Source organism: Panthera pardus, unplaced genomic scaffold (genome assembly GCF_024362965.1).
Source record: "Panthera pardus isolate Hobbes unplaced genomic scaffold, ASM2436296v1 HiC_scaffold_27, whole genome shotgun sequence".
Lineage (NCBI taxonomy): Eukaryota > Metazoa > Chordata > Mammalia > Carnivora > Felidae > Panthera > Panthera pardus.
The window spans coordinates 29814882-29834753 of record NW_026526843.1 but is presented as its reverse complement, the minus strand read 5'-3'; the positions used below and the strand labels follow the sequence as shown (position 1 = coordinate 29834753).

The following is a 19872-nucleotide window of genomic DNA, read 5'->3' as shown; positions in this document are numbered from 1 at the left end:
AATTCCAGAATATTTTCATCATCCCCCAAAGAAATCCCATATCGCTAGCAGTCACTCCCCACCTTTTCCCAGCACCCCCCCCCCCCCCCGCCCCCGGCAACCACTAGTCTAATCTCTGTCCCTGTGGATTTGCCTCTTCTGAGCGTTTCCTATGAATGAAATCATACAACATGTGGCTGTTGATGTCTGGCTTCTTTTCACTCAGCATCGTGTTTTCGAGGTTCATCCCATGTTGTAGCGTGAATGGGTAAACAGCAGTAATGAATCAGTAAAAAGGAGCTTCATTCTTTTTTATGGCTGAATATCCTGCTGTGTGGCTATCCCGCATGTTGTTGATCTCCTGGGCCATCGATGAACAGTTGGGTTGTTCCCACTTTTTGGATATAACGACTAACGCTGCTGTGAACGTCGGCGTACAAGTTGTTGTGAGGACGAACGTTTTTCGTGTTCTTCGGTGCATACCGTTTTGCATCCCCACTATGAATATACAGGGGAGGGGGCCTGATTTCTTCACAGCCTCACCAATAATTACTTTTGTCTGTCTTTTTGATCATGACCATCCTGGTGGGTGTGAAGTGACATCTCCTTGTGGTTTTTGACTCGCCTTTCCCTGGTGGTTAATGATGAGCACCTTTTCACACACTTGTTGGTCGTTTATGTATCTCCTTTGGAGAAATGTCTATGCAAATGCTTTGCCCATTTTGAAACGGGCTGTCATCTTATTGCTGAATTGTAAGAGTTGGTTATACCTTCTAGATACTAGACCCTGATCATGCAAATGACTTACAAACAGAGGCCTCTTAATAATCCTGTTTGCCACGGTCGTAAGGGGACAGTTTCCACCCTTCCTTCCCCAACCCAGAAACTGCTCCAGAATGTTCTTTGTGGAGGACGAGAGCCTGGAGCAATCCGGAATAAGGACGTTGAGGCAGTTCACATTGGATAGCTTCAAAAATCCAAGCGACAACACCAAAATAGTGGAGTTTTAACACAGAACTTAGTGAAGGCAGCAGGAGCATGTGACTAGAAAATTGACAGTTTGGCTGGCTGAAAGAAGCTCAAAACACACAAGGTGTAAACCAAGGGGAATTTAAAGGCATCTGCTAGAACCTCGAACGAATGTGAATTAAATAAAATATAAAAGAAATGTGGTGTGTATATATATATGATATATGTATATCATATATATATATATATATATGATATATATATATATATAATGGAGTGTTACTCAAGCATAAAAAAGGATGAGATCTTGCCATGCGCGACATGGATGGACCTAAAGGGTATTATGCTAAGTGAGGTAAGTCAGACAAAGACAGACAAATACCACATGGTTTCACTCGTATGTGGAACCTAAAAAGTAAAACAAACAAAAAGCAGAATCAGACCTATAAATCCCAAGAACAAGCAGTTGCCAGAGGGAAGGGGGGTAGGAGAATGGGCAAAATGGGCGAAGGGGAGTAGGAGATGCAGGCGCCCAGCTATGGAATGAAGAAGTCATGGGAATAAAAGGTACCGCGTACGCAATATAATCGATGGCATTGTATTAGCATTGCACGGTGATGGATGGTAGCTACAATCGTGATGAGCATAGCTTAATGTATAGGGTCGTTGAATCACTATGTTGTAAAACTGAAACTAACGTCACATCACGTGACAACTATATTCACCATTTTTTAGCCTGTATTCAAATTTTTAAAAATCAATTCAAGTCTTGGGGCGCCTGGGTGGCTCCGTCGGTTGAGCGTCCGACTTTCGGCTCAGGTCACGATCTCACAGTTCGTGGGTTCGAGCCCCGCATCAGGCTCTGTGCTGACCTCTTGCTCAGAGCCTGGAGCCTGCTTCCGATTCTGTGTCTCCCTCTCTCTCTGCCCCTCCCCTGCTCACGCTTTGTCTCACTCTGTTTCTCAAAAATAAATCAATGTAAAAACAAATTTTAAAAAATTAATTCAAGTCTTAGAGAATCACAGTGTTTGCTCCTCAGGTCTTACTCCAATGTCATCCATATGATTTCATATTATTTGATATTTATTGATCCTCTGCTGTGTGTCAGGCAGTGCATTTGTATATATGTACATTTGTACAACAGGCAGTTGTATAGTGATCACCTATAAATAATCTCACCCCCTCGTGTGCCATAGTCAAATGCAGGGCCGGGTGAACTTTTGAAATAAATATTTCAGCCTTTGGAGGGCCGAGAGGCAAAACCAAGAAGATTATTCAGGTACTTCTATAGCGAGAGAAAACAAATTTCCACAAATGTGTTATTGATGAAATTCAAAATATAAAAGTAATTAATTTTTTGCGATACAGGTCTGCTAATGAGAAGAATAGCATTCTTTTATAGAGGGGATAATATTTCACTTAATTAGGGCTCAAAGTGAGTGTTCTCTATCATCAAAATCTCTTGCAATCTCAATACACCTGGTCAAGGTGAGATTTTTCAGAACCTCATTTTGATTTTGTAATGAAAGTTTACAGCTTTTTTCCAAGAGTCAACAAACTGAAAGCGCTTGTTAATAAAAGTCTTACTGAAATAAAGCGGTCGCCAATATCCCTCTGTTAATACTTATCTGCAGTGAGATTTTATGTATTTCATCTTTGAAAAAAATTTTAACCCAGATACACACTGCCAAGTACTGATACCAAATATCTGATTTCAACTGAACATATTCATATTTTAGAAGGAACTTATAGAATTCAATTGGATTCTTCTCTTGATATTTGCCTTTTTAGTGCGGCATTACATTACGGAACAATCACTTCCAACTGAAATTTAGGTGGAAGCTCCCGAGATGCACAGTTAAACTGATTTTTAAATATAGAAATTTCCGTTGCGCTTTGCATCAAGTTCCGAAAAACGCCACTGGAATTGTAAATTTGGACTCAGAAAATGTATTCATTGCAAATTGGTGAGGGAATTCAAATCCCGATTTTTGTTTTCATTTTTGACGGCGCAGGAAGAGATCAAAGTAAAGGCGTTACTTGTGATTCAAACAATGTTCGTTGTCATTGAAATGACTTTACTGAAATACAAGTTGCACATACGAGCAGGGTTTTGCCTTGTAATTTTAGTCTCAATGCATTAAGTAACATTAAGCCTACAGCAAAAGCTAATTTAAAAAAAAAAAAAACATCCAGTGTTTAATAGTGGTTGCAGGTGGTTCTTCTCATTCAGAAAACGTTGGGTCTCAGCCTTGAGCTCAAAAAAAAAAAAAGTCTGGTTTTTTTTGACTGAGAAAAACTTTACCACTGCTGTTGGTTGGGCTTTGTACATTTCTCCAACGAAGCCTTGTTCTGCTCCGTACGTGTTTGCAACACATCTTAGCAGATTCTACTTCAGGTTGTACCGAATTAGTATTTTCTTGACTTCTTTGAAAACAGTCTCCTCTGAGTCATTCCACACAGGCCAATTCTGCCATCACGTTAAACTCTTTGAGTGAAGTGCAGCAACTGAACAGTATGGCCACCTCATTGCCCTGTTTTTTATTTTTTTTTAATTTTTAAATGTTTATTTAGTTTTGAGAGACGGGGCATGAGTGGGGGAGGGGCAGAGAGAGAGACAGACAGAGAGACAGAGAGACAGAATCTGAAGCAGGCTCCAGGCTCCGAGCTCCGAGCTGTCAGCACAGAGCCCAATGCGGGGCTCGAACTCGCGAACCGCGAGATCATGACCTGAGCCGAAGTCGGCGCTTAGCCGACTGAGCCACCCAGGCGCCCCGCCCTGTTTTTTAAATGACTGTTGGTGTTGCTTCCAATGTCCTCAACTCTTTAAGCCAGTATTCTTGCTTGAAAGGCTAACAGTCTTTGCAAAGTTTCCCTGGGCCTATTTCCTTGGCTTCTGCAATCAAACGCGATTTAATTAACTCATCATCAGTAAACAGCTTTCCTAGCTTGGCTAACAAATGAGCCACTCAGAAAAATTACTGTGGTTGCAGCCTCATTTTCGTTTTTGTGAAGAATTCTGCTATGATGAGATATCCCATTTTAACCTTTCGAATTTTTCTAACCGTTGCTTTCCTGGGAGTTGGGAACATTGCCCTGAGCACTTCTTTGGTAATGTCGTCGTGTAGCGTATCGTTTCAGCAATGCTACGGTGTCATTGTGTAATAAGCACAGCGCTTTGACATCAAATGTGATAACCAAGTAATCTCCATTCCCCTGTGCCTTAAAAAGCATGACATTCCAAACCCACTTTTCTTTTTTTGACATGAGAGGTAGGCACTTGCAATAAAAAAATTAAAAAAAAAAAAACAACACCAAAAATGCCTTAATATGGTGGTACACGTGGCCTTCAAAATGCTGTCGAGTTACAGCTGCATCACCGCAATTTGTGGTACACCCAGCAACGGTGTGATGACAGCGCCACATACAGTCTCTGTCACAGCTACTCAGCTCTGCTGTTGGAGCACAAAAGCAGCCACAGACAATACAGGAATGAAACAGCATGGCTGCGTCCCAACGAAACTTTATTTACGGACATCGATCTTTTGAATTTCATATCATCCTGTGTCATGAAATATTATTACATATTCTCCTTTTGATTCTTGCAGCCATTTAAAAATATAGAAAAATCACTTTTAGCTTGCAGGCCCTAGGAGAAAGATGGCAGGATGGATTTGGTTGGGGTTTGCCGGTGGATGTGGCCAGTTTGATTGAATTCCTACACCCAACATTGCAGCCATGCAGTTTCCTATTGCTGTTGTAATGAAGTACCACAAACTTAATGGCTTAAGACAACATAAATGTATTACCTTCTGGCTCTGGAGATCAGAAGCTCAAAATCAACCTCACTGGTCTAAAGTCAAGAGGTCAGCAGGGCTGGTGGCTCCTAGCAGCTCCAGGGCAAAACCCATTTTTGCCTCTTCCGGCTTCTAGAAGCTACCGCCATCCCTTGGCTCTTGGCCTGTGGCTGTATCACTCCAGTCTCGGCTTCCAGGTCACGTGGCCTTCTCTCTGAATTCAGACTTTCTTCCCTCTTATAAGGACTCATGTGATTACATCAGGCCCACTGGTTTTATCCTAGATCATCTCCCCATCTCAAGATTCTTAATTTAACCACATCTGCGAAGTCCCTTGTGCCATCATAAGGTAATATATCTATAAATTCCAGAGATGAGGTCGAGAACATCTTGGGGAGGGGGGTGCATTCTTCAGCCCAGCAAGCCACGCCTTTATTTTTGATTCTGCAACGTAGCAGGTAGTGAAATTTTATGTTCATGGCCCTAATTTCCTCACTTCTCTAAACATCACTACTTCTCTTTCCTCTCTCTCCCTCTCTCTTTCTCTCCTTATGTCCTAGAGGCTATCGATGGACAGCAGACTGTTACTTTTACTGCCAAGAGCACGCACTGTGACAACTGTTGTTTCCTATAAGCAATTCTCTTGACTTGTCTTCTGAGGTTATTGGAGTCAAGATGGACTTTTTAAAAATATTTTTAAAATATTTTTTGAAGACATATTTATTTTTGAGAGAGAGAGAGAGAGAGAGAGAGCACAAGCAGAGAAGGAGCAGAGAGAGAGAGACACAAGGTCTGAAGTGGGCTCTATGCTAACAGGAATGAGCCTGATGTGGGGCTCGAACTCATGAACCGTGAGATCATGACCTGAGCCGAAGTCGGACGCTTAACTGACTGAGCCACCCAGGCGCCCCTGTTTGTACTAAATTTTAGCAATAGAAGTGGGAACTATAAGAAAATAAAATTCCTTGCCTTCACTGGCTAACAGGAGTACAAACTCAGAGCCTCATAAGGCAGGAAATGATAGTTTATTCAGTCTCTCTCTCCAACCCAAAATAGTTCAGGAAAATCACAATCCAGTCTGCATTTTGAAGGCTTCATGAATGCAATTCCACAATTTCCCTAGTTATATATTCCCATATTTCACAGTCCTCCCTTTCAGGAAAATTCTCAGATCCTTGCCTATGGATGGTTTGGAACTTTTTCCTGCAGCTGCATTGCTAACATGCTTTTCTTTGCACTGAAAAAGACTTCTATTTCTTGACCCCTGCTTTTGGGGAGGGGAGTGATGCTTGGCTGTGAAGAGGGTTATTTCTTCAAGATGTCAAGGTGAAAAGGGGATGGAAGGAATGCTTGGCCAACTATGCTATAGCTAGTATGTTCTACCCTGATAATCATCTGTGCTAGAGAGCAATCTTCTGTGTTGCTGATTGCTATGCTCCTGATGAGGAACGCGAGGGCACAGTATTTCTGCAATGCAATTCCACAGGGCAGTCAGGGCGTGCTCTCCCCGTACCCTGCTGCCACGGGGCTCCCAAACTGCTTTGGTTCATGTCCCTGAGTTTTCTTGATTAGGTAGTCAAAGAGCTACTCATCAGCTGGAGCAAAGGAGTTTCAGAAAATAAACAGGCCTCCAACAAAGTCAGCTACATCTCTGGCCTTCAGTGAATTTCAGACATTGACTTCCAGCGGCAGGAGCTTCCCAGTCTCCTTCCTGCTCTCCAGTACGTGATAGCAGCTTCTCAGCACCAATGAAAGCTATACCTCTAAAACCTGTCAAAGCTGCCTATCAAGCCTAAAGCCCTCATCCTTGCATTTGAGGGCATTTAATCAACTCTGTCACCCCCACTTTTCCAGGCAGACGTCTCGGCATTCCCCATTAGCCCTGCTAACCTGCCCAATAGCCCCAGAACATGGTTGAGCCCCGTGTCTTTTTTTCTGCTGTTGTTCTCATAGAAAGTGCTTGACTCCTCTCCAAGCCGTGCTGTTGCTTGTTTTGAAAGAAAATTGAAACTGAGCCATTCCAGGAAGCTCATTCTAACCCCACCAGACTGAGGACTCCCCCCACCCCCCACCCCGCCCCTCAGCATTGATAGATTCACATGCTTCTGCTGTGTACCTTGTGGCCGCTCTGGCAGGCAGAATTCGAAGATTCCTGGCCACTGATGTACACCTACCTTCTCCCAGTTATTCAATCAAACACTAATCTAGGTTCTGCTGTAAGGGCATTTTGCAGCTGTTGCAGTTAAGGTCCCAAATCAGATGATATTAAGATAAGGAGATTCCCCCATGGTGGGCCTGACCCAATTAGATAAGCCCATAATGTGAACGGGGCTCTTCCTGAAGAAAGAGTCAGAGCTTGAGAGGGATTTAATGGGAGACAAGTTGTCTGTTGCTCGCTTGAAAATGGAGTAGGCCATGTGGCAAGGGATATGGGTGACCTCTAGGAGCTGAGCATGGTAGGTGGCTGGCAGCCCGGGAGCAAACGGGGGCCTCAGTCCTACAACCCCAAGGAACTGAACTTGGCCAACAGCTTGGGATAATCTGTTGAGTAGCAATAGAAAACTAACGCACTCGCTTTTGTAGATTACATATGCGTGTATTAGACTGCAAGCTACTATACGAGAGGAAATTTTCAAGTTATTTTTGTACCTACTTCCCACCACACTCACTATGCAATGCTTTTAGGGACACTTGCGTTAACTCCTGATGTGTTGGAGTCGGTGGGAGATATAAATCCTTGTCTGTGACTGCAGCAGCTAGAATCCCTAGCATTCCCAAGCATCCCCCGCCTCCCACCTTAGAAACAAATTTCTGCACATCTGACATCTTATGGATATCATGGCTCGATGTCTCACCGGTCCCATGAATTCAAGAAGTCCCCAAACTTTCTCTCCCCAAACTGCCCCTCCCCACTCTGTTCCCCAATTCTGTTCATGGCACCTTCAAACCCGCAGTTATCTTGGGGCTTAAAACTCCAACCATTGTTGACTCCTTCCTCTCTCTTGCCTCCAGGTTCAATCCGTTGCCAAGTCCTCTCCAGTCATCCCCTCCTCTCCATTTTTGTTGTCACTGCCTAGTTCTGTATTTCTCACCTCGACTACTTCCAATGTCTCTTAGCTGCTCTCCTGGGACCAGTCTCTGGCTAGCTCGGTTCTAATTATGTTCAGCCACCTTCCAAAGAACCCATTAGGTTGGCGTTCGAAGCTGTCTATGATTGAACCCAAACTTACCTTTGTCGTATTTTCACAAATTGGTAAATGAGTGTTCTGCCGACCTTGTAAATTACTTTGGGTTGACGTTAACAAATTATTCTTTAAAACTGTTATTGCTTTTGCAGGTTCCACATACTAACCTGTGACTCTTCTCTGCAACCTGCAGCTTTTTCACGTGCGTCTTACCGTTACTTTTACTTCAGACTCTCTGCCCTTGCACTTCTCTGCAGTCGGATATTCTCATACCTTGGACTCTTCTGAATATATAGTAGCCGCTTGGCTTGTTGACGTGCCAAGGGGAAATGTGGTTCCAGAGCCAAATTGTGAGTGCCCAGAGCTAAAACCTCATTCTGCTTGCCTTAAGCTCTCATTCCGCTTGCCTTAAGCTCTCATTCCGCTTGCCTTAAGCTCTCATTCCCTCCCCCCAGGACACACGCCACCATTTTATTCTGCTTTGGGGGTGATCACGGGCCTAAACATTGGGACCGGAATGCCGCACATTCGTCTCATAGACAAGGGACCCACAGCTCCCTTTCCTAGTCGGGGCCGGTTTATCCTTTTGCTTTGCAGTGGTTTTAACCAGTCATACAGCCTCCTCCCCCCCCCCCCTTCTCCCGTGTGCACAGGGGGTCTACACCCTAGATTTCCCGCTTTTCGAGAACTAGATTTGCCTCCGTCCACTCTGTCCTCCTCTCTACTTAGGGACTTCCACCCTTCTCGCTACCCGCCCGGCAGCCACAGGGCGTACAGTACTGTAAGAAGTGATCTTCTCTTAAAAAAGAAAGAAAGAAAGAAAGAAAGAAAGAAAGAAAGAAAGAAAGAAAGAAAGAAAGAGAGAGAAAGAAAAGGGGGGGGGGGACAGAAAAAAAAGCTTCCCTGGGTTCGTTTCAGCCCGGGCAGGTGGAGACGGACCCCACTGCACCACGAATTCCTAGTGAATTACGGGCTTGCGCGCGGCCCGTAGCCTGCCTCTCACCCCGGCACGAGCCGAGCAGGGCGCTCCCCGCCTCCCGCTGGGGTTTAATGACCTAAGCAACTTTCCTTGCCACCCCCCTCCCCGCCCGGTGTTGGTACGGCCTGTCCGGCGTTCGGCGTTCCACAACCCCCCCCTCTCCTTCCAGGTTGGTTCAGCCCCCGTCTACTCTGGGGTGGTGCTTAGCCGGCGCCAGACCGACCCTCGACTTCGGAGGGGCAGCGCCGTTCCTCTGGGCGCTTCCTCGGCGGCCGCTTCGGCTCCTTCGGCCTCGTCGGCCTCTTCAGCCTCCTCAGCGTCCGCCGGGACCCGAGACGTCGGTGTATGCCCCACCCCTGACCCCGCTAGAGATATGTCCACCCCGGCTCGGCGGCGCCTCATGCGGGACTTCAAGAGGTAAAGCGACAGGGAGCGCCGAGGCCGGGGGCTGCCAGGCGGGGCACAGGGCGGGTCCCGAGGCGGGCTGGCTGCGGTAGGGGGCAGCCCGGAGCGGACGCGGGGGCCGGATTGCGGAGCCCCTGTCTGTTTCCCTGAAGGTTGCAGGAGGATCCTCCGGCTGGAGTCAGCGGGGCTCCGTCCGAGAACAACATAATGGTTTGGAACGCGGTCATTTTCGGGTGAGTCTGCGTTCCGGATGGTGGCGAGAGGCGGGGGACGCGGGCCGGCCCAGCCTGCCCTCGGGGACCGGCCCCCCTCGCGAGGGCGGAAGGGGAGAGGGAAAATGTTCGGGTCCGGCTGGGCCTAGGCTCCTCCCCGGAGCCTGTGCCTCGATTAGCTCCGTTCCCGCTGCCAGGGGAACCGTTTGGGGTTCTGAGGGGGGCGGAGCGGGGAGTGGTGGCGGTCAGGCGCGGCGGCCTGCGCCGGGCGTCGGAGCCCGAAACATGGATCTGGACTGGCTTTTCTGACCCAGGAAGCAGCGGTTTACCAGAGGTTCACTTGGCAGAGCTTGGAATAGCCATCTCTTAAGATGAGCCTCTTAAGGGAGAAGGGAGCCCCTTAAGCGGGAACTGACTGTTTTTCTCTGTGTTGCAGGCCCGAAGGGACCCCGTTTGAGGATGGTAAGAGAGTTTCTTTACCCACCTTTCAGGAGCCTGGTCGTCTCTGGGGGAAAGGGGTCCCGGTCATCCTGAAGTGCCTCCTACTTAGGAACCCGCTTCTCCCTAGCCTCTGCCTGCTAAAGGCTTGACTGGAATCCAATAAGTGGCCGGTGGTTCTGACCATTGTCCGCTTGACTAGAACTGCACCTTTTTCCTTGCTTGTTTCTTTAAAAAAAAAAAAAAAAAAAAAAAATCTGGGTAAGGCAGCCGCTTTTTGAAAGGAGCTTCATAGCACCGATGTTAAGGATTTTTGAGGTCTGGGCTGTGATCCTGTTAAATTCAGCTCCCTCCCAAGATACTGAGTTAGTATCAACCCAGCGACTTGCTGATAGACTCAGAGACCCCAGGGACCGCCTAGTTCAGAATTCTACCACAAGGGCAGGAACTGTGTTCAGCAGGTGCTTAATTCGTGTTGGCCGGATGTTGGAGGGGTGCAAGAATCCCTTGCCCAGAACTGTCGGGTTTCTACCGTGGTCTCTCATGGCCAGTTTGAGTATAACATTGTTTCTCGTTTTAAAATGAGTTTTCAGTGTGCTTTTATCAAGACTTTACGGTGAGTAGTCTCCAAGCAGCTTCACAATTGAGGGCATCCTCAATGTCCAGCCTACTTGAAGGCACCATGTGTACCTAGAGGTACGTGAGTTTTCATGGATTCGGGTTTGACTTTTAAAAACACTTGAGTTGCTTTTTAAGGATTTAAAAAATTTTTTTTTTCTCTTTTGAGATAATTATAGATTCATGTGCAGTTGTAATTAATAATAATACTCCAGAGAGACTTTGTCTACCCTTCACCCATTCCTCCACCCCTCTGGTAACATCTTGAATGACTATCCTACGATATCACAACCGGGAAATTGACACCGATAAGAGTTTTACGTGCATCCAGTTGTGTGCGTGTATGTATGTGTGGTTGTTTTCTGAAAGCTTAAAACATTTAAAACGTGATGAAAAGTATTTGAACTACCGATCGACATCTTTAATACTTGAGGTATTCAGAAAACAGAAGAATCTTTGTTATTTTTTGCAATGACCATCTCTACTCATTTAGCAGTTGCCACACACACATACACACACACACCCACACCCACGTGCACACACGCATGCACATAACCCCGTTTGAAAGTAGGAACAAAAATATTACTGCAAACTACTAAGTATATACTTCTGTTACTGAGCTGGATTGCCTTTTGATGCTACCAGCCTACAAGACGTCGTGAGATGGGGCAACATTGGCCAGTTTTATACTTTGCCCGAAATACTCAGGTCTCCCGAGGAGACTGTGGACAGTCGCCTGAATACTTCCTCCACCCCCTGAGTGTAAATATCACCGCTCCTCAGTGTCGCAAGAAAAAGAAATGACAGCAAGAGTGAGTGATTCTGAAGGCACGCTCCTTGGGTGCAGTAGATCATTTGAACACATCCATACATAGCAAGAGCTAGCTAGACTTCATTTTCCTCTACTAGACTGGTGCTAGTTCTTTATACCTGGGCACTGTGTGCAGATTAACTGTGTCTTTGCTTTAGCTCCAGCAGACTTTGTTTTCATCGGCTTTCTCCCCCCCCCCCCCCCCCCCCGATTTTCCTCCGACAGCTTCATGCTGGGCACAGCTTTATTAATAGTACATCACTTTGCCGGAGGACTGGCTACTTAAATATTTCAAGGGTGCTTCACTTGTTTTAAGTGGTATGAAATGAGAAGGTACTTAAGGAATCCATTATCTACCTGAATCTTCCCCGTTGATATCACTTGTTCTATTTTTGATGATGTGCCTATCCATACTGGCATTACGGAAAGGAATTACTCCAGCTAAATAACAATACCCTTCTCTGATTCATTCTGTCGAGCAGTCTGCTATCCGTGGATGCTTCCTCGGGTGTCTAGAACACTGACTGTGGGGACAAAACATATTCTGACCATATTTTAATACGCTTTGTTGGCAATGAGGGAATTTACTAGAAAAGACTGATTAAGGACAAGTGTCATAATTGGTTGTGAGGTTTCCGATGTAGTATATAAATCAACAGCTCCAAAACTACTTTTGCTGTTTCCTTGTAAACGCTTTGTGGTGGAAATTTCTGAAACAGCCAGGCCCTACTTAAAGAGATGAAGACTTAAGAAAAGGAACCCTTCAAGGTGTTTTGATTTAACTTCACACACTTAAAGTAAGAGGAAGATGTTCCCAAGAACTTACCTTGCTACCAAACGAAACACTGGGGGGCAATGCTTCCTCATCAGAATATCGTAGTATGTATGCTGAATTCAAAGACTATGGAAAAAAGTATTCTCCTTTGCATCATCTAAAAATTATTAATAGACACAGTAAGATACTAGTATTTGCTTTTCATAATAGGTGTATTCTTAAGAATTTGGATGTAAGTCTTTTAAAAATGAATCACTTAAAATTCACTGAGGGTGTTCTTAAGTTAAATACATCCTATGATGAAGAGGTATTATGTTAAAAATCAGAATTTCCAGTTCAAAACAAAATGAAACAGAAGCATGTACTTTGTTTTCTCCTCCGGGGTCACAAACTGGTGGCCAAATGGCAGAAAACACCTGCCGAGGTGTTTCCTTTGGCCAACATGGTATTTCCAAAAATTTGAGTTTGTAAATGTCTTTAGCAGAACATACACTCTCTAGTTTAACGATATCACTCCTTATTGCCATACACCAGCCATTTAATACATATAATTTCCCAGCCCCTATGTATAGATGGATTAACTGATACTTTCCGTACAACGTTTTGTCCTCCTCAGGAAGATGAACACAATCAGTACCGATTGTGTACAATGGTGAGGCTTAAGTTTTCAGTTAATTTAAAGCCGAATCTAAATATCCAGAGGATAAGAGCACTGGTCTCAATTGCATAATGTTCTAAGATTTTAAATTTCCTTAACGTTTGTTTCGGATCTCCGAAATGGCATTGAGGGTTGTATTAAAGACATTCTGATTGTTTAATGTGGCTAAAAGGGTAAGATTTGGGGGTAAGTCCTAACTTATATTCAAGTACACGTAAGCAGGTGGCTTCACTACTCAAGATACTAAACGGGCTGTTTTAAAAGACTTGATTAACTTCTTTGGTAGCTAGCTAGGTAACCACCTTGTTGAACTTCTGGGCGAGCATTAGGCAGAAAATTCAAGTCAAGAACCTTTTGAGAAAGTTTGAGAGCCACCAACATACATACTCACCTTGAATTCAGCTGTGAGCGTTTGGTGTAGGTCAGAAAGTAAGTACTGTTTAGGATTTGAATTCATTACTTGTATATTTCTTACTGATGGTGAAGTTTGGATTTTTGGTTCTTGCCTCCTTCAGTTGAACGTTTGCCATTTTTATAGCTACGGTATGTATGGAGCACTTACTTTGTGTTACTGTGCGTATTTTCCCCTCCTTTAAACCTCACAACAATGTTGTGTGCTGGTTACTGTTCTTGATCCCATTTTACAGATGAGGAAATTGAGGTTTAGTCGAGTTGAGTGGCTTTCCCAAGGTCCCACAACTAGTAAGTAGCAAAGCAAGGAACTGAGCCCCCGTCTTGGTGCAAAGATGCTGTTTTCCCCACTATGCTCTACCGTTTCCACGCACGCCCGCCTTACGCGTTGCTTTACCACTTTTAGGCTATCCTCTTGAATCTAAAGTACCTGGGAGCTCTGTGTGCTATTAAATCCACCCAATTTTAGAGCAATTCCTTGATGATAAATCTCTTCTTACCTATAATCTAATCAGATTTCAACATCGAGCCAATGTGTTTATACTTGAGATACCTAAGGAAGCTCAAAGTTTTGGACTAACACTCATTCCCACTTTCTCCTGCGTATTTTCATATCAGTAGTATGTACTGATATGTACAAGTACAAGTACAAGGAAGAACCGCTGTTTTTTCCCTCAAAAATAGGAAGATTTATGACCAGGTGGTAGGTTAATAAAGTAGGTTCGGATGGAGTATAGCATGTTTGTCCATTCCAACATATTTTACTTTTTGCTCTTAGTTATAATGCATAGTATCTTCAGATCTGGCTTTGCACACAGCTTAGGGAGTAACAGTAGTTTGGGGGAATAGGTCTATATGTTACATTTTAAATTATTCTGAAACTTTGGGAGACATGTTCATACTAAGGGCAGCTTTGTTACCAAATTGTTTCCTAGCAGTGTGCTGGTAGAAAGCAAACTTTGGTATTGTTACATGTAACAGATCTAGCAACAGAATGTAGTCTTTTTTTTTTTTTTTTTCCTTAAGTGGTGGATAAACCTGTTCAGGGAGGGAGGAAATAAATTGCCAACTCTAAAGGAACCGTTAACAGAGTATACTCCACGTGAAGGGTGGTCTGTGGTATCAGAATAAATGTATTAAATGGACCAGAGTAATACAGTAGAACATCCATCACCTTAGGCCAGACGGTAACTGATTCCTTAAGATAACCTGAAGAGATTTCAGTCAGGAAAAAACAATCGCCCAATTGTTTCCTTGAATTTATTAAACCCAATTTAAAAACTGTTTTGGAGGAAATAGTCTCCCCCAATCACAACATCCTATGATTCTTGAATGAGATCCAGTTTGTTCATTCCCTATAAATAAGTCTATAGTATACTTTAGGGCCTCCTGCTACCTTCGTTGACGCGCATTCAAGGGAAATAAATTCATTTCACCAGTGGCCTAAACAAACATCATTAGAAAGGTAAATTTGCTGGAGACATGAATGCAATCTAATGTGATTTTTTAATTATTTCTGCCATTAATTCCCTCTATTAGTGTGAATAATTGAGTTGATTTTATAGTGAAGTACCTTGTGAGTCATACTTAAGGACTTTTGAGAGAGATTGTGAAGTTTTTCCTGGCTTGCGTTCAATTATGTTTTCGTTATGGTGTTGCTATTATACGAAAAGGAGCCAGTGAACACTTGTATACTTATTCCCTTCCATGTTAAAAAATAATTTGGTTATCGATTTGTATTTCTAGCATGGATTCTGGAACCTCTGTACTCCGTTCTTTTCTAGTCCATTTCCAAATCACCGGAGAGTTCAAGATGGAGGCTGGTTAAAACAGGCCTTTGAGGCCTTTCAGCCATCTAAGGGAAGGAGGCCAAATTTTGGCTCTTGTTTCTGGTCATTTTGAGGATGTCTTCAAAATGTACAGTGGCTAAAGTTATCCTGCAGGCCATAATTTTGCGTTTAAGATGGCTGTGTTTAAGTTCGGGGGAGAATGATGGCAAAACAAAACAAGACAAAATCCCCTCTGGGCGGTGGTTCCTACCCTATCTATTTTTAGAGCAGTTTCTGGAGATCTTGCCTTCCCCCCTACCTGGCCTCTCTTTCCTCTCTGCAATATACCTCTGCATTATTTCATTTAATACTGGAAAAAATGCCACGTAGCATTAAAAGAAAGTGCTACTGAACAAAGTGATAAATCTGTTTCTTAAACCTTTTCTTTTCCAACTACAGGAACATTCAAGCTTACAATAGAATTCACTGAAGAGTATCCAAATAAGCCACCTACGGTTAGATTTGTCTCTAAGATGTTCCATCCAAATGGCAAGTAGCACTCTTAATGCAACGTTTTAAACGGGTCCACTGTTAATTATGGAGGTGTCTCACGTTTCCTACTTATCGGTCTATAGTACCTGGGCATTTGTTTAGGCATCTTGCTGTTTCCTGAAAACTGAACTCGTCCGTGAGGGTCTGTTGCTGTCTTGATCTCTAGTGACAGAACTGAAGCAGTGAAGGCACTTTGCCTTTGCTTGGAGCCTGCAAGCCGCCTGGTGCCGACGATCTTTATCATTTACTTATTGCACAAAAATAAGGATGCTCTTGATGTTTCCTTTTAATGTCAGGCTGGGATTGGGGTAGTCTTGTGGTGTGGTTATTTTCACGTTAGAACAGTTTATTTATTTAGAACAACAGTTTTCAAATTTAGATGCAGATCAAAATTACCGTGGAACGTTTTCAAAAATACAGATGCCTTGGCCCCACTCCAGAGCCAGTGAGTGTCAGATTCTGTGGCTGAGGGGCTACAGTGTATCGGAAAAGCAGCACAGGTGATCCTAACTTACCTTCTGCCTTTTTAATTTTTTCCCTTTCTCTCCTCGTACTAAGCTTCAGAACAGCTTGCTTTTTATTCAGGTTAGTAAAGTATTTTCCAGGATATCAGATACTCTTATCTTCGTGTCAAAACGAGACTTTGCGAACTCTGCGCGATCTGTTGTTATTTCAGATAAGAGACCGAGTTTACACATTTAGTGGAATAAATTTCCCACAAATCTGGATGCCTAGGGACCCTGCTGGAAAAACGTGTGTGCTATCCTGGATAATACGGCAGTCTTTTCAGAAGAAAGAGCACGAAGCAGCTTCTAGTTTTATACCAATTCTATTTGACATTCTCGGATTATTTCACTAGCAGTGATGAGGACTCTTTTTAGGAAGCTAAGTGAGAAGCAGTTTTGGAGTCTTTTTAAACCTCACGAGCAAAGTATTCTTGACTATACTGGTCTTGACTATGTTACGATATTAATGGGTTTTATTGTGTTTAACGTACCACTTCTATGCTCTCAGTCTATGCAGATGGTAGTATATGTCTGGACATACTTCAGAACCGTTGGAGTCCAACCTATGACGTGTCTTCCATTTTAACATCCATACAGGTGATTGTTCCTTCATGTGACCACCTATGGCCTTTGCTGTGTGTCTGTTAGCACTTGAATTGTTTTTGACAGTCCTACCTTAAGGCAAAGGGCGGGTCATTAAGACCCAAGCGCCCCGAAATCATGTATTTGCCTAGCGAGCAGCGGATTGATGGTACTCTAGGTTAGGATGCTAAGAGAGCAAATGTAGTCGTTACTTAGGACAGTTCAGCGGATTGTTTGGAATATATGCTTTTTTGCCTCGAGGGACTGACCTGTTACAAATTGTTTCTATAGTCTCTATTGGATGAACCCAATCCCAATAGTCCAGCAAACAGCCAGGCTGCTCAGCTGTACCAGGAGAACAAGCGGGAATATGAAAAACGTGTCTCTGCGATAGTAGAACAGAGCTGGCGTGACTGTTGACCCGGGTGCAGCGAAAGAAGAGGCCGGTCAAGAGAAAAATCTATATTGATGTGTTTGTCACCTCCCTATTCTTCAGTGTCATTACATTTACTTTATTAAAAGCAAAATAGCTGTTGTGCTGTTTCCATCTTCCCTTGCCAAGCTCTTCCTACCCCTTCTCCCCTCTCCTTGAACATCAGAAAACACCCTCTAGGAGATCAAATGTACTGTACCTGGGTTACGTGCAAAATTGACTAATGCTCAACTCCTTTTCTGTTGTGTCTCATCTCCAGTTTTAGGGCAGGATTGTGCTACTGTGCTTTACACTGAGCTTTTAAAGTGAACCGTTACACAAGTGGTGCTTGCGCACAGCTCGATGACCAGGATGTTATTTTTAACAAAATGACTGCTGGAGTGTTTCATCCTGGCCGGCCCTTCACTCGTGTTGGATTTAGACGTGAATGTTTGCGATATGGCCTATGGAAAACGGGGGAACAGATCCGTGTAAACACCCATTTTGAAAGAGCAATGGAAGCCCAAAACGCTAGGATGGTAAGGTCCAACCAGTACGAATTACAAGATGGTTTTTACCGGTAGGAAGGGAACGGTCAGTGAAAGGGCTCCGCCACAGGCGCGCAGCAATCGCCGTAACTGACACGTCCTCTCCTTGCGGGATGCTCGCCGGGCTCACCCATGCTAAGTTTCAGAAGACCGAGGTCGTCTTCTGGGTTTTTGCTTTTCGAAGAGGTGTGGGAGCAGAGGAATGGAAACAATCATTAGTTTGAAGCTAGGGAACGTTGGAGATCCTTTAATCTTTTTAAAGGAGAAGCGCTACCCTAGATAGACTTCTAATCCCCCATCATTTTTTAGAGTTTTAATTAGCCCAAGGAAGGGAGCCTGTCTGTGGCAAACTGTTTTTCCACTCGACTCCTGACTTCATGCTGCATGCTTTTAGTTTCTTCTTCCCTTTCAGTATTATAAGAACCTTAACGTTCTTTCTGTGGATATTTATACTTTAGATAGACAGTACGTTTCAGCAGCAGCGTGGGACAAGGCTTGTACATGTTTCGTCTAATGTTCCATCGTCACCTTTTGTGCATTTGTCACTCTTCTAAATCAAACTTTGCACAAGTAACCCATGTAAAAAAATGTACATTTTTCAAAACTTGTAAATAAAAATAACCTTAAAATTTTGTAGTCAAGGTATAATTATATTTTAGCTCACTATGAACTTTTAGTATTAACTTATTGGAATCTCACAGCTACTCACTTTCCCCCTTGAAATAAACCTGGTGAAAGCAAAATTACAACACTCTGCGAGAGGAACGAGAGGAGTAGATCTTGTTGGAGAGGACCTTCTTTCTTGTCATAAGTGTTAATGCTCTGTTCTTTTTTTAACGTTTTAACAAGAATGTAAAACTGTTAAATAAAACAAAGTTCCTTCAGCATACGGTATGGTCAATCAAGCGAATGCAGTGGGGTTGGGGGCGTGGACACACCTGGGTGTTTCCGGCACCCTCCCCTACCGAGACCTAACTTGTCGATCCTGACATTCCACCTCTTTCAAAAGCCCTGGCTTGTAACAAAGAGCACCAAACTACTCTAGACCGGTACTTTAACCCCCGGATGAAGTTGGGGCGTACAGGTAGCCTCGGCCTGCCCTTGTTTCAACAAAACCGCTCTCTCCCGAGGAGCAGCCTAGCTCGCGCTAAAGACGCCAGAGCAGTGACTTCGTAGAAACTCTCCGCTCTCGTTCGGGGTAGGGGCGAGATGACATTAAGCGGAGTCTTTCCGGTGTGTGTACTCACTCAGCCTTTAAGACGCGGCACTTAGAGGGGCCTCCGTGGCAGAGAGCGTTCAACACGTCACAGGCGGCAGCATCCTTACATGTGCTCACGATTTTCCCTTAAGTCCATTTCTGCTTCGAAGTAGAGCCACGTTACATTGCTCTTTATTTGGGAGATTAGTTTGACATTAACTTTTTCACCCTACCGTGGCTGGGTACCTTAAATATTGACAGTTAGTCACACTTGAAAAAATTAAGGTGAGACGCGGGGTGCGCAGATTTAATTTTTGTTTTCTTTTCACACACCTCCTGAGAAACCCTATTCCCAATTTGTTTCATGGGATAATCCTTTGAAAACCTTGCACCCGAGTCAACCAGCTGATCAAGCTGATCTCTGAAAAGCATCATTTCTCGAGGTCAAAGGCACTACGAAAACCATTCATTCAAACATTTAATGCTAATTTGCCTTTTTTTCTTTACAATTTTTTTTTTTTTTTTTTTTTTTTACAAATGCCACAGGCTGCCTGCATATAATTATAACCAACAAGTTAAAACAGATTTGGAGATCTCTTTATAAAATGACAGTGTGATTTGAACTTGAGTCTTCAATTCTGCACCTGCTGATACCGGGGTGGGGGTATGAGGAAGAACCAAAGTTGTAATCAAGAGTCCTTTATTTATTTAGGACCCATCTCTAGCTTCAGGGGTTACTCACAGCAAAGTGAATGCATTGTATTCTACTAAAAATAGAATCCCAACAGAATGCATGAAATTCCCATTCATTTTGCAATCAAAGGGGAGGAGAAAAATCTAGAAAGTGAATCTGTGAGACTCAAGGCTATATATAACTGACAGAGTTACTTCCTCAGTATAACGTATTTAAGTAATTCAAATAAAACTTGAAGCGGCTCATGTATGCGTGCTGGTTTTATAGCAAAGGTACTGAGTTAAAAAGGACTGCAATTTTGAAGAAAGGGAAAATACAGGAGCCAACAGAATGGGGACAAAATAGAGCAGCAAGGTTGTCCAACAGCTCATTCT

General features: G+C 43.8%; 1 protein-coding gene across 1 annotated transcript; it reads left to right on the top strand.

Moving 5' to 3' along the window:
- The first annotated feature begins 9069 nt into the window (after positions 1–9069).
- Positions 9070–18493, top strand: UBE2A (ubiquitin conjugating enzyme E2 A). Its single transcript, XM_019421875.2, has 6 exons — positions 9070–9326; positions 9467–9547; positions 9963–9988; positions 15466–15555; positions 16573–16661; positions 16938–18493. The coding sequence occupies exons 1-6, from the start codon at positions 9283–9285 to the stop codon at positions 17064–17066; spliced, it is 459 nt and encodes a 152-aa protein (XP_019277420.1). The 5' UTR covers positions 9070–9282; the 3' UTR covers positions 17067–18493.
- Positions 18494–19872: the final 1379 nt, after the last annotated feature.

Excerpts from the sequence above, each read along its gene's own strand:
- UBE2A (XM_019421875.2), top strand. The coding sequence starts at position 9,283 with ATGTCCACCCCGGCTCGGCGGCGCCTCATGCGGGACTTCAAGAG. Across the intron at positions 9,327-9,466 it reads CTCATGCGGGACTTCAAGAG|GTTGCAGGAGGATCCTCCGG; the intron begins GTAAAGCGACAG and ends GTTTCCCTGAAG. Across the intron at positions 16,662-16,937 it reads CCATTTTAACATCCATACAG|TCTCTATTGGATGAACCCAA; the intron begins GTGATTGTTCCT and ends TTGTTTCTATAG.